The sequence below is a fragment of the Copidosoma floridanum genome, unplaced genomic scaffold (assembly GCF_036245765.1).
Source record: "Copidosoma floridanum isolate Cflo_tuat_1 unplaced genomic scaffold, Cflo_Japanese_pri ptg000017l, whole genome shotgun sequence".
Lineage (NCBI taxonomy): Eukaryota > Metazoa > Arthropoda > Insecta > Hymenoptera > Encyrtidae > Copidosoma > Copidosoma floridanum.
Window position 1 is genome coordinate 1,269,901 of NW_028321894.1, and position 16,280 is coordinate 1,286,180.

At 30.3% G+C, this 16,280-nt stretch overlaps 1 protein-coding gene across 1 annotated transcript in view; it reads right to left on the reverse strand.

Moving 5' to 3' along the window:
- LOC106644454 (protein unc-79 homolog) overlaps positions 1-16,280 on the reverse strand; it is a 742,398-nt gene that overhangs the window by 341,172 nt on the left and 384,946 nt on the right. Inside the window, exon 5 of the mRNA XM_089592466.1 lies at positions 4,081-4,256. Coding sequence (XP_089448592.1) covers positions 4,081-4,256 — 176 coding nt within the window. The remainder of the gene's footprint in view (positions 1-4,080; positions 4,257-16,280) is intronic.

Sequence of the window (16,280 nt, forward strand, 5' to 3'; positions counted from 1 at the left end):
CGTAGAACACAAATAATGTCTTATTATGCATGGTAAGAAAAAGCTTCTGGAGGGTTGTATAAACGATCGTATAACGCAGAAATTTAACAAAGTAAGTGAGTACTGTAAATCTGTATTACAATGATTACTTATTGCAATGAAGTTCATATCCACTCGTGGAATGGTCTTTCAAGAATCCAATCAAGACGTTGGATTAAAATAAAATGGTACCTACTTGAGACTTTAAGAATTTATTAGCGAATTGAACCCATTGCTAAAGGGTAATTTTAATACTTATGGAAATAAAGGTTGTGGACAAACATTTTACTTATTCACAAACATTTAACGCCTGATACCACTTGCCTCGACCAACTGCCGTTTACTGTTTCCTATGTGAGGGTCTTGAAATCTGTAGAAAGATTTCTGGGATTTACTCCGATAGACTCTCAGGGATCTGAGTATTTATTTGAAGTCGTCACTAATTTTTTAAATGACAATAATGTATGCATCAGTAACTGTCGTGGTAAGTCGTACAACAATGCATCAAACATATCAGGATAATACACTCGTTTTTAGGCAAAAATCAAAGAAATAAACAAATACACCGAGTACGCGTCGTGTGCTGAACACTCTTAATCTCCTTGGTGTCAACGCTGTTGAATCAAACGTAAAAGTTGTAAGTTTTTTAAGAATAATTTAAAAATTATACGTATTTTTCTTGGCCTTAACACACAGATGGCAAAAATTACTATCCATTTTCGATATAATGCAAAATTATTCGAAATCTTTTTTAAAAACCAGGTGGTCTGCTGGTAGCGATGCACTCAAGGGATATAATGGTAGCTATGCTAATGTATTAAAAGTTTTGAAAGGAATATCAGACGATCTCACATAATGAAGCGATACAAAATTAGATTTATTGTCTCTATTTATAAAGTTGTTTAAATTTGATAACATATTTCTTATGATATTTTGAAATGACGTATTACATCAAATCAATTCTGTAAATTTGACGGTACAAAAAGAAAATGTAACTTTAAGTGTAGTCGTGGATTTATTTGAGTCTTTGGAAGAATATTCTGATGAACTAAGAGAAAATTCTTAAATTTATTACGAAAAAGCCGAAAAAATATTTAGTGAAAATTCAAAATTACCAGAAGAGCCCAAACGAAAGAGAGTATGAAGTATTTAAGTGAAAAGATTTGAAGGAGATTTTGAGCGTAGTGTATTAAATGAAAAAAAATCTAAGAGTTGAAATTCTTTTACCTATCATTGATTCTTTATAAATTGTGTGAAATGAGCGAGGTTTTCATTCGTATAAGTTGTAAGAAATTAAGTTCAAAATATGATATAAATTTATCATTTGATGATCTTCGACATAAATGTCATCAGTTTAAAAACTATTTAATGGTGGTTAGTACTTATCGTACGTGGATGTTTTCGCAGTTACATATATTGATTGCAGGACATGGTATTACTTTAACATTTTCAAATGTTGAAGTTTCACTACGTATGTACCAGTGTAAGATGGTAGCTAACTGTTGTGGTGAAAAATCATTTTTTGCTTTGAAATTTCTCAAAATAATTATAGAACTACTATGTCAAACCATCGCTTAACTTACTGAACTTTATTGCCAATTGAATTAGATATTGTAAATCAAAGTGATTTTGATGACGTCATATTGAACTTTGCTGGAAAAAAGCGAGAGAAACATTTTAAGTTAAAAAGATGGAAACAAAAATACTTTGAATTATACTGGTATAATAAGTACTTGAGAATTCAAGGGTGAAGTGGTTAAAACATGTATTTAAATTTGTATAACTAATCGTTTTTTCTATCGTATATAATTTTTTAAACTAACATAAACAAAATTCACCGTCTAAAGGGGCCCTTCAAAAGGTGGGGGCCATAGGCCCGGGCCTAGTGGGCCTTTTGGTAAAGATGGCCTTGTCTAGATGCATGAAGACAATTATCGTCAGTCAAAAATTGTAAGCAGTACTGTTTAAGATCGCTTATGTTATCCTTGGCTCCTATGTAATACATTGCTTGGTATTGGAGGGATATCGTTTGTACGATGTTCGGACAAAAAAATTGAACAAAGTGACTTTCGGAGATTTTGCCTTTGGATGATAAAAAATCGATTTGAGAAATTTATTACTATTATTTACTTTGTCTTCGTCAGATGCTTTTGGAAACACTTCTCTTATCTCTTGATACTTTATCATGAATCAAACCTTAGACAATACTGTTTTTTTTCAGTAGCATTTGACACTAATGAAAGCTGGTTGCTCATATTTCCTGTATACACAAGCTAGAACTGCAATGGCATGTTTGATCATCTACGACTATTTTAACAGAATAACTTTCATTTCTAACTTTATTTTTGGGACACTGCTTTGACAATAATGTACATACATTCTGGCCCTTGTCACTGTAGTTAAACGTATCCAATAGCTTGGTCTCCATAATTTGAACGCATGGACTCATTAAGCATTAATTCGACATTATTTTTAAATTTTTTTAAATTCGTACGTATGTGATATCAACGATTTTGCCCTCACGCCACGCATTTTTATGCTTACATAGAAATCGTCCGAAGAAACGTAAGTCAACTACATATCCAAATCTATTTTTGGTAAATTTTCAGACGTGGCTCGAACAAATCCTGGATTCCTAGTTTTATTAATACAGTTACTCCAAACTTATAACAATGTAAACAAACGAGCTGTCCACTTCATTCAAAGCGTATTTTAATAACAAATAGTGACGTCTCACAGCAAAACTTGACATTATAAATCATAAGCTGAAAGCACCCTTAAAAATTCAGAAGTTACTACGTCATTATCATGTGACATCGACTTAAATACGACCCTGATTTACGTTCTCCAAAAATATTTTATTACATAATAGAGCATTAAACAGTTGATAATTTCACTATTGCTATATGTTTTTAAGGATTTACTTGAGTGATAAAGGGTGATATTTCATGAATTCCTGCTGCATGGAAGTTCCCTTTTAATTCTTTCGGAAACTTTTCAATCCATTTCAATATAGTAAAAAATTTATTGTTTACGATTTCAAAACTGGCATACATTATTAGGAGTCAGCAGTCAGCGCGTAAATAATAAATTTATTTATACATACAACACTATTTATGCATACTTACGTATATATGACACACAATTTCAATATACACATACATTTAAACAACTAGGCTGGCCACACTACATGGTAGCATAATATAACGTAACTTTCTACTGCAAGTAGGAGAGTTCTTATGGTGTTACTTACGTATACTATTATGACGTTTACGAGTTACTTGATTTATAAGCGAATGTGTATGTAAGAGATGCAGCTCGTCGCAAATTCACACCTATTCATGTATACAACGTAACGTATAAGCTCTACCTGCCATATAAGCTTATGGATGTACACATTACATCTTGTATAATCCGATGAACGAACTTCCTTTCGATATGATTCGTATGTATAAACTCCGGATGTAACATATACGAACAAATAATAACAAATACATCTTTTAGAGTAAATAATAAATACAAATTATGAAGTTTCTTTATTCATACTAGTAATGTTACATATCCAGCAACAGATACTTTAACTTTAAGAGCAAAAAAAGCTATAAGTTTAAAATATTGTATTCTCAAATGCCTAAGTTAAGCAAAGCACAACGTATTAAATATTAAATGAACTTACACTTGACACAACTTTTTGACTTTCATAAGAAAATGAAGCAAATGAAGTAAATGTACAATGTTAAATTACTTGTTAACTGATAACACAATGTCAGATAATCTATGTTCTCTTTCATACTTCTATATAGAACACCGATACACAACAAGCCTCACAAATTTTCTGGAAGTTATATTCCTTAAGTAAAGAGGTTTTTATTTACTTAAAGAGCTTAAAGTATAAGTTTTAGGCATCGTACATTTTAAATTAACTAACTAAGTTAATCACTGTATGCATCATAGGTATATGTGTAAACTGAGTTGTATCTAAGACTTAAAACTTTTGTTTATTAAAATGAACATAAAGCTTAAACTAGACATAATAGGATAGATGTAATAAAATAAAAATACCCTTGTGTCACTGACAATGAAGCAGAATGCAACCATGGAAAGTAACGAATCATTGCACGGTTCTCTCTATTATTTCCTTTAGTAAGTTCTAGAGCTAAATACTGAGCTAAGCCACACTTTATTTCTCCATTTAGTGTATCTTCGTTAAATCCATCATGCATGTCTATGGTATAGCTCTGAAACATAAGAATAAGTCAAAAACTATCTACAGTTTTATTAGGTGAGAAGCTTAGGAATTTATAAGACAACAATTAAAGTGTAACTCGTAAATAAAACAATTTCTCATTAAAATAATATCAAAAAGGCAGAAGTAAGCATATGTATTACACAATTGTTACCCCTTTCATTAAATTCTAGTAAAGAACTGCAATCTTACACATATTTCTTTTTAATTTTGACCACATCTACTTCTTCCCCACGAGTGGCCCATAACTACATTTTCATAGTAAATCACGTACCTAGAGAAAGAAGTTTAAAATCACTCTAGATCATACATTAGCTCCTCAGCTTCAGTTTAGATGGTTCTACACGTGTGATCGAAACATTACTGATCTTCTTAATCGATATCTATTGTTTTTGTGGTTTTCCAAGAAAAATATGTACCTTCGTATCAATCAGTAGAAAAAACGTAACTTTTCTTATACAGTCACAAAAAGTAACATTTTTGAGGTTATGATTCTATTCGCACGCTCTATTGTACAGAAAGAATGAATGATTTCTGATTACTGACCTTGAAAAAATGTGTAACTAAAATAAATTTTTAACATTCTTTCTCCATACTTTGTCACACCTACCACACTGCTTTAGTCCCCTCTATAATACCCCATCTTACAGTACTGTACCAGTAGTCCCCTCGACACCTTTCATGCCTGGTCTTGCCATCCTGCACCAGTCTACTATCTTCCACACTACACCACACGTCTTTAATTTTACTCATTTTTTCTTATTCGTACTTATTTAATTAATAAAAAAAGGAACAGAAATAGAACATAAGAAAAAAATTCTTTTCTTGAGATTTAAACTTTCAACTTTCTGCAAACAAGCCGAGTACACATTTTCTTATCTTCAACACTCTGCTAAGAGTAGTCCTAGTATGAAAAAAATCAGTGGTTTTTTATATACTGTTGTTCGTCACTAATTTAGATTGCATTATTTGCTTTCGGAAAAATTTATTTAGTCTTATTACAAATTAAAGATATTAACAAATTATTCATTCAGTTAACTAACTTTTCTTATTTCCATAAATAATTTTTCAAAGCCTAAAAACAATAAAAAGGTAACTTCTAAAACAAAGAAATTTAGTTTTTATTGACTTTCATATATATTTGTTTATTTCGAAGGAATACGTTACAGATGTTTTCGTGTTCTGTATTTTCTTCAGACAAATAGCACACTGCTACTAAGTGATGTGAAAACTTAATTCCAATAATCAAATCTTATGTTTGTCAGCAGTAATACCATTAGAAAGAAAAATGTACGTCCACACAAATATAAATATGAATATTACATAGGGTGTAGCAGATTAATACTACCAAGTAAACAGAACAAGTGATAACTACCGAGCAGTATGTAAAAATTCAATGTGCAACCTTAAAAGCAGCTACAAACCTAAATTTAAAGGCAGTGAATTATTTTAGCGAATTTGACAGCTTAAAACATTAATACTGTATCTTAATTTATTTATTTTGATAGTTTCTAAACGGTCTAGTTTTTCCACTTTATCACAAATATGAAGTGATTTAGAATTTTGAATAAAATCATGACATGTAAACGTATTGAATTGGGGGATTTGCATAGTTTAACGCATCTAAATATTTATCATATACCTTACACTGTTCGTTTGAATAAGACATTAATTATCAATCTGTTATGCCAATTTATAATTTAGAGCACACATTGGAGTCACATTCTTAGTTGTAGACGCCAGATGAATTTTTTTTGCTTATTTTAAGTTTGTTATTTTTTGTCATCGTTCATAGAATAATGTTGGTGTTAAAAACAGCTTTGACATTGAGTTTTTTGGGGAAAGTATGGGTAAAAAGAAAAATCATAGATCATAGTGGCTGTGTCTTACTTCATACAACATTAAATTTCTCACTACCTACAGTGTCCCAAAACTTTATAACTAATTGATAATTTTAAGTGTATTGAGTTACTAAATGATTACATTTCAGTTTCATTCCGTGTAAAAAATATATTTCTTTGCATATGAGTTACGAAAGTTGTAGAGATGATACATAAGATTTTACTCATAAATAAAGTTAACGATGTGATAATTACGGAAATAATACTAAAGCACTTACAGTTTGCTTCAATAAAAACTATTTGGAATTTAAAAATAAAATATATACAGCTAACGATGGCCTGATTATGGGTGATCTACTGAGTTCTCTTCTAGCAGAGATTTTCATGGATAGCTTAGAACCAGTTATGCGTTAAAATCCGCTTACTACGAACATATTTTTTTGGCTTGGCTAAATTGATGACGATTTTACTGGCTTTACGGGAACTAGAAGACAACTAGATAATTTTTTTAACTTAATTAATAGTATTAACGAGAATATTAGTTTTGAAATGAAACTGGAATTGAATGAAAGTATCAACTGCTTGGACTTTACGTAATGGACAATGTCAACCAGATGTGGGAGTTTGGTATATATCATTAATCATCTCACGTAGAGACTGTAATCCATAATTCCTCCCTTTATCCACACTATTACAAAAAAGATGTCTTCAATGTTATCTCCATCAACTTTTAAACGTTTCTCTTTCACCCACAGAATATGACAAAGAGTTATATATTATCATTCAACTGGTCAATAATAATAACTATGACCCAAGCATTCTTGATAATTTAATTAAAAAAGTATTTTCATTCGCTGCTAAGGATATCGATAAATATTACGTTATAACGTTTAGTGGCTTACTTTCTAAAATTATTTCTAAGTTTTTAAAAAAACTCAACGTCAAAGTTATTTTTAAAGCCAACAAGACTTAACAAAAATGATGAAAAATAACAAAACTAAAGGTAGCACAGAAAAATTATGTGATGTCTTGAGTTTAGAATGAGGCTTAGATGTGTGCTCTAAATTTCATATTGGCCAAACAGGTCAACAATTCATATCTCGTACAGACGAACATCGTAGAGCTTATGATAAATTTTAAGATACGTCAAACTATGCAAATAATCTATTTGAATATGGTTATAAATAAAATCTTTATTTTAAAGTATTTTATGTGTGAGATAAAGCGAAAAAACTAGATCTTCTGGAGACTCATAAAATAAGTGAATTAGGATACAGTAATTATTTATAAAACTCTAAAAATACTTTCAATAATTCATTGGTAACAAATTAATACAAGCTGTTTTAAAATTGCACATTAAAATTTTTTACACTGCTTGGTAGTTACTACCTGTTCTGTTTACTTGGTAACATGTATCTGCAATGCCCTATGTATTATCTATATTGATATTGCTGTTGACGTACATTTGTCCTTATAATAGTATCACTGCTGGTGATCATAAAATTTAAGTGTGAAAATGAAGTTTTCGCTACACTCAGTAGCAGTGCCTTATTCATCTGAATAAGCTACAGTACACTGTTCTAGCTTTTATAAATTCATTCAGAATAAATAAATAAATATTAATTAGAACTTGATTTCTTTATTTTTAACGTAACCTATTCGATGTAGTTTTTTATCACCGAAACAACAATTCAATTAATTACTGAAAACAATATTTATTGTTGGCAGCTTATAAATGTAATAATTTTTCCTTATTTCTAATTAAAGTATTCATTTACTGTTTGCTTATTAACTTAATTAACGATCACTTATTATGTATATATCATTATTGCGTTTTTAACATATTTCCTTCAGAATATTTTAACTATTTATTTTATAAAATTCGAATTAAATAAGCATTTGGTAATGAAACTAGTTTTTTATATTTTCTAAGCCTTATTTTGGATGAACATTGTAAGTGTCGTATAGGCAACACATTGTTAGGACAAGTGTGCCAGTTTACGCTGCAGATGTGAGCAGTGAGTGTCCCTTCATGACATCCGTCACACACAGGTTTTTTTAATATACTATTTGAACACCAAACGTATATTTTAAAAAGGATAATAAGAACTGTAAATCATTGGAGATCGTTATACTGTACCTTTTTTTTTAACCTTAAGTTTTAAAAAATTTCATGAACATGGAACCTTTAAAAAAAAATCACGTGTAATTACCTTTACATAATCTGTAGAAATCTACTAGTTTTTATTTGCGTGAAAAATTTCTTTCTTAAGACCCTTTTACTTTTTCAATAGAACCACAACTTGTTTATTTATTTTTTTTTCTTATAAACCAATAACGAAGGGGTAGAGTATACAAAAAAGCGTGTATGTAATATATGTGTAAGTACATCCATGTGAGAGAAATAATGGCCAGTGTTGCTGTACGTATTTACGATACTTTTACCTCTCTCAACTTATCCCATGCTAACTATGTAATGAACGTCCTTCAGTCTAAAAGTCATCTTGATCACAAATAAAATAATTGTAACAAAATAAAACGCCATTAAAATTCATGACTGCATGTATACAATACAAAAAAATTTTTTTTTAATTTTTGACATTATTAAAACAATTTTAAAAAATTGTATAAGCTATTTTTTAGTCATTGTTAATGTAAAAAGTTCTTAAATAAATCAACAAACATTTATTCTCACCCAGAAAAGCTGCTCTGCTACTATACAAAATACTCGTAGACTGATTTCTGAGGTTATCAAAAAACGTTTAACTAAAGAAAATAGTTAATTAGATGAATGATTTACTTATACATGTTACTCACAGTTAAACCAAATCAATTAATAGACAGGTAATAAAACTGTACATTGTTAATAAGCTACGCATTACAAAATAAAAAAATGGAATCAAATATTCTGTACCGGGACTACTCATAGTAAAGTGGGTAAGAGCCTCGGCTAGTGCGCAGAAGGTCGCGGATATAAATCTCGTGAAGAGCTTTCTTTTTTGTAACTTAATTTTTTTTTTTGGTATGATCAAAAGAAGAACAAAAAATACATATACAATTAAAAAAGTTGACATATTCTTAAGGTTGGAATTCTCCGATTGTTGAATAACACTCACTCATAATATGCCTTAAAAAAAAGTTTAGAAATAATGGTTTGAACTGGCCAGAAGAGAAGATTTACCATTAACAGTTCAACTTTATAGCTGTAAAGATCATTTTGATGTGAGTGAAGGAGAATTGTAATTTTAAGTCATTTTTCTCTAATGCAATGCTTTAATTACAAAAAAAAAAAAAAAATGAAACGGAGAGTTTCATAGGATGTCCTAATTATAATAGTTTTTAAAACTCATTATCTAAAATTCTTCTTAACAAATTTTCCTGGCAACGACAAAACTTCAAACTAAGTTAAACAGTTGAATAATAAAGTAAAATTTCTCTAGTTCAGAGAACTTTATAAAAGTAGAAGAATAACTCACCATCTTCTAGAAGGAAGCATTTAGTAATGAATAAACAAGCTAACAGCGATAGTAGTATTAATATTTTAGACTAGTGGCCCCTCGTCTCGGCTTCGCCTAAAAATCCCTCAATGGAACACGTAGTTTGTTGAAATGTAATGTAAAACGTTTTTAGTTAAAAATTTTACATCTATTTCTAACACCTTTTAGAACAAAATTCTTCTTATTGAAACCAAATTTGTTTGGAGTTTATACAGTTTATTTAATTGAGTAAAATGCTGTAAAAAGTGAAAAAAATGTAATTATGCTGAAAAGTACCGTGCATGCCATACAATAATCATTGGCCCTAAAAGTCCGTTGATTTGCAGTTTCTCCCGTATATGCTACCTTTAAAGCTATAAGGATTTGAGACTCAAAAAAAATATGTATTAAAAAAAATTGTTTTCTCTTATCTCATGAATTTATTACTACACTGAGAAAAAAGTGTGGTAGAGCTCACGAAACTTAGTCAGGTGACAAGAGCTTATTGCAGTTTCGTAATGACTGTAAAGGATCCAAGTAGTAGCTGCTTAAGTTGAAGTAGACGTTACTTGTCTCCGAAGAGTAGCGTCTGCTTTGTATGCACAGTAGGGCCAGCTGATCTTCTATAAGCCGTAGTGAGTAGCGACTTGTCGAGAATATATATTGTGGATTAAGTATAATAATACTTACGTATATTGTATAACTAAAGTGTCTTAAAACAGACAATCGGTAGCTGTGTTCTTTTGTGTATGTTGCAAAGCAATATATTTATAAGTATGTAAGTATACAGATGTTTGAAAACATACATTTTCTAGTGTGCAAGTATATATATCTGTTTTGCGTTGCCTCGTATTATACATGGAATGATGTGTGTCGCCAAACAAAATTAAAACGTTCAAATTTCTAAAAGTTCCAGATTTACGATGTATGAGTTCGTTAGAGATCTACTGACGCAGTAGGAGATGACAAATTTCATTGAGAGATTCAAAGGTGAGTAGTCTAACCTCAAATCTTAAAATAGCGTTTTCATAACGGTTGGATGTTATTTGCGGATATTTTTATTAGGTGCTGGAATAGACAAAGAGATTTTCGATGAAATCAATGATGTTATGCTAGATCAATTATTTAATAGTTGTACTGAATGTGGGTACCAAAAACCAAGTACAAGTAGCATTCCGGGAGTGCAGGCAGAAGTGAAAACTTTAACTTATGGCGCGTTGGGCACTTTTTGGGTGAGCATTTTAAGGTGCGCTCGCGACATGAGAAATTGTACATAAAAAATCAAGTTTATCAAAGCAATGTGGGCACTTTTTGAATGGACATAAAGTATAATAATATAGAAACTATATTCGAAGGAAGTAGTTTCATTTAAATGAGTAAGTATTAGATAAGAGTAAATAAAAAATTTATCAATTTTTTCAACACAATACCATACCAGCAATACAAGTCAAATGAAATATTTAAATAAACAAATTTTCCGTTTAATATTCATATATGAAATAAATATAAAAAACTCCCAATCTCGTGTGTCGCGAGGGCATGAACGAATGCCCACGCAAAGACTGCGTATCAGCGTTGGTCTGAGCATTATTCCACGCTCACAGTTCATACTTGATCGCACATAGCGCCGCTGACTGGATCCCACCGAGAACTACTTCGCGCGAGAATTCGAGTTCAAAATCGTATGATTTTTTCAATAGACAGTAGGCGCGGAAATTCAAATTTGAAAGAATTCTTGGTATACTATTTATGTATGTAATCATAAAACATTATTCAATTTTTTTAGGCATCAATTAGCCAATACATACAAAGATTTCTTTTGAATTTGAATTTCTGCGCCTACTGTCTGCTGAAAAAATCATGCGATTTTGAATTTGAATTCTCACGCCAAGTAGTTTGCGGTGAGATCCAGGCAGCGGCGCTATGTGTGATCAAGCATGAACTGTGATCGTGGAATAATGCTCAGATTAACGCTGCTGCGTATAGCATGCAGCGCTCTCGCATACCTATACACTCTGAGTATACATATAGGTATGTAATCTCATCTGTCACGAGAGCGCGAACGAACGCCCATGCAAAGAGCGCGTACAGTATACATATATTATACGAATACACGTGGAGTATATCTGTGTAAAATCTCGTCTCTCGCGAGAACAGCTGAAAATGCTCATCCACAAAAGTGCCCAACGCGCCATAAGGAGTTTTCACTTTAAAAATTTTAAAAACGGATAGAAGAATATAAAAATTCCTTGACTTAACGATATAGACTGAGCCTGATGAGGTTGGCGTTAAGACCAACGAAACGTTGCTCAAACTAACACCTGACTTTGGAGTTTTTATTCTCACTCCTAAATTAGCTCTTACTGATCGTGTGCTTATGCACAAAACCTCAACAAATCATGGAAACAATTGGGAGCAGAACGGCACGTTCAATAAACACCGTTATAAAAATTCCTGTTCAGATAATACTACTAACTCCATTTACCAATCTAAAGCATCTACTCCATTCCAAGTATCTATTTTATCAACCAGTGAATCTTCTTCATCTTTTATTACCTCTGACGAACGAATGCTGAATGTTGTTAGGATTGAGCGTATGCATATATTTTACATCATCGATTGATTCACCTGCATATGTATATGTAAAATTTTTCATCAATTAATTTCTAATGACTAGCTCAGAAACTCTCTGTTAATTGTTTATCAAAATCTACATACAAAGGACTATTGATACTCAAAGAATTTGAGATAAATCAGAAAATAGATACTTATAACATAAGTAGTTTATTGATAGAGTATGCATTTGAATTCACAAAGATGTACAGGTCTTTTTCACTTTAAATTTAAACTTCACTTTATATCAATAATAGACTTTTCTTCTAAAGTTATTTATCTTTTCTTCTTGACTTTTTTTTTGTGGACTCCTAATAAGCAAAGTTTCTGAAAAAAAGTATTTTTATTTATCACTGAAATGTCTATTTTAAAAGATTTCTTAAATTTTATTACATAAACAAAAATAGTACTTCCAGTACTCATTTACTTTTGTAACCAACTAACGTATGATTTTAAGCCCTCTCAAAGTCCAGAAATTCAACACGCTGAAATATAATATATAAATTTTTAATTAAAATTACTCATTTATGTAAGTATTAATTATAAGGAGCAAGAGTTATGGAGTTCTCTTTTCTGTTTATTTGACACAAAATTTTGAAAACTGTATACTCACTAATACTAACTAACACAATACTAACAATAATAATAATAATTATTATTTTTACTATTACTATTATAACTATGAATGTCGGTTTTTCATTTAATCGTTCTTAAATTTTACTTATTCTACCAGTAAAACACAGTATTTTATGAACTTCACAGAATAAACAAAGAGAGATTTCTCGAACTAACACATGAATTAGCCTCTATTTTCACCACTCCACGAAAAACCATCGTAGAAGTGAAGGCTCTCTTTTATTATCCTTATAAAGCAGCTACCAAAACAAGATAAGCGATTAATACTGGTGGATCCTTGTATGACAAGTACTTGAATTGCCGAAAACAACTAATAAAGCTGGGCGTTATATCAAAAGAGGAAATTTTGGAGTATGGTACGAACATTTTACATCAATCAATCTTATTTCAATCGATTATTTTATCATTGTAAATATATGTATACAAGTAATTAAATGGGGGAGGAGGGTTCCTTAAAACTCAACTTTTATTTGGAACATTTAATGTTTTTCAATTTATCAGATAACGTGTCCAATAGTCAAAAAGCTGACCTTACCTGGATCAAAAACAATGATACACCAGAAAGTGAAGTGGAGAGGCGTTGGACTTTAACGTTTGCGAGTAGACCTTTTCAGAAAGATTACAAAAATAATTTTTTGCTATACAAAGGCTTGCGTTCATTGTTTGGACATGATCTGTGGTGTATTGATTTTGATTTACTTTACCCAGATCTACCAAATTTTAATACAACTTGGCGTAAAATAAGTCCATTAATTATTAGTTACGCACAGGAAAAAAAGAAGGTAATCCCTTCAGATCATATTTTGATAAATGAAAACAAGCAACACATCTTAGCTTTACTTTGTCTTCCAAGGCTACTTGCAAAAGTCATTCGAAAAAAAAAATTTGATGAAACCACTACTGTATTCGGATTGACGGCTCAAAACATTGCAAATTCATTCATCGCTAATCGGATGTCTATTGAAGAATACCAACTTTTTAAAGATTTAAGTATAAATAGCAGTGGGGAATCTGGTCGACCGGTTGGCCCGTACGTGACCGTAATAGAAAATTTCATTGATGAAGGAAAACTTTAAAATAACGAAGAAACTCCTGTATTTCAAATTTTCGTGACTCTAAATTCAATTGACTTTAAAATGTGTTCTAATAATATTTTAGATGCTATTGATTACTGCTATAAGTCATACTTCAGTTTAAATATTAACTTCCCAGTTGAATGTAGGCCTGTTAGGAATTTTTTGCAAGCTCACGTGTACAAAAATAATTTAGAAAATCAAAAAATTTACTCTATTGTAACGAATTTCATAGTAAAACTGAAATTAAAGCAAGATTCTCAACAAATTCAAACTTAACAAAAACGTTTTTAGTTACTAATATTTTATAGTTTTATAAATTGTATGATCTAATTATTAATATTTAGAATTAACATTTAATATTTTATTCTTTTATTCATAAGAAATCAAACGAAAAAGATAAAAAATTATATTGTGAAATCGTTTTTAATTTTTAATTGCTCAAAAGTGTAGTATAATATCTTCCACGGTGGATTTGGAGTATGAAATGTTGTATTTGAGTTTAAGTTTATATAATAACGAAAATATACCACGGTCTATTGTACAATTTTTCATTACTATGTTAATAAAATTTACCGTTGCATTTACAAACTACATTTTGAAGCAATGTGAATTGAACCCTGATTTTGATAAAAAAACATTAGAGATCATAAGAAATTATGCAAAAAATGCGATCATTTTTTAAAATAATTTTGATTCAGAATACTAAAGATTTAATATATACGCTAAGAAAGGATTATTACTTATGCCACAAGAATTTAAGCTCGAAAAATTTGGAAAAAATCGTCGGCTCAGTATCTTCCACTAAAATGGACTTTTAAGATAATACTAGAGATTCCAGGATATTTTGAATTACTTATTAATTACATGAAAGATTTAAATGAAGAGAAAGATATCGTTTAACATATCATCCAAGCCAATTTATAAAAAATAAGATCCCAAAGTTTCAAAAACAAAATTGTTGTTCCTCTTTTCATATATCATGATGATTTTGAACCCAAAAATAACAATACCTTTTTTCCCTCCACACATTGCTTCAAAACTGAATAACATATTCTTAGCTATATTATTTTACGTGAAAGACCGAAAAGACTTCGGAAATGAGCAGGTGTTTTCGAAAATTATAGCTGAACTTAAATACTTACAAAGCAATGGTCTAAGTATTCAAATAAAAAATGAAATTGTAAAAATTTATTTTTACCCTTATCTATACTTAGAGGATAATAAAGGGTTAAATAAAGATTTAGGTTTCGTGAACTCCTTCTCATCAGAAAAGCCTTGCCGAATTGGCAGGTCCAATATTCAACAAATCAAAACAATGACTTAAGAAGACTTAGAACTTCTAAGATCAAAAGAATTTTATGAATTTGCAATTGGATGGCAAAAAAAAATGTCCATCTGAAACGGGTATTATTAAAAAGTGCATATTCAACGAATTAATTGATTTTCATGTCGTTGCAAACATAACGCTGGACTTCATGTATAACGTTTGTGAAGGAACTGCCAATTACACGATGAGTAATGTGTGCTATGATCTTATTTTTAAACAAAAGCTATTGAGCTTAGAATTTTTGAACCAGCAAGTGAGATTATTTCATGAAAATTCTTCTTACATTTCGAATAAAATTCCGGAAATTAAAAAACAACACATTACTGACAAAAAAAAAATTAAAATGTCTTCTAGCGAGATGATAAATTTTACAAAATTTTTTGAATTACTAATTGGTCATGAAATTGAGTCAAAGAATAAAACGTGGGAGCTTTTTTTTGAAATTTAGAAAGATTATTGATGTTTTAATATCTCCGAGTATAGTTCTTGGGCATATTATGCAATTAGAAATTTTGATTCCGGAATTTCTGTCGTTATATATTAAATTATATGGGAATTTAAAATTAAGATTCCATAACATGACACACATTGTACGAGTTTTGAAAAAAAATGGACCACTTGTTCATTTCTGGGCTATGAGAAGGAAATCCAAACATAGATAATTAAAATCAGTTGTTACAACGATGAGTAGTTTAATTAATTTACTTAAAACTGCAAGTTTAAGAAGTCAACTGAAACTGGCATTTTTAAAACTCATGAACAAAATGGAAGCTTCTGACACAAATATCGAAGATTTTGATGAAATTGACAATAAAAATAAACAAATTTACTTTCGAAGTCTCAATGCCATTCGTATTTTATCAGCAAATCTTGTACGCTATGACGGAATCAAGTTTAAAGTAGGTGCTGTTTTTGTGATTGAAATGGGAGATGACTTGCTGAATTTTGGAAAAATTACAAAAATATTTATTGCTAATGAAAACGTATTTTTATTGTTTCAACCTCTTACTAACATATTTTTTGATGACCACGTACACGCATATCTTG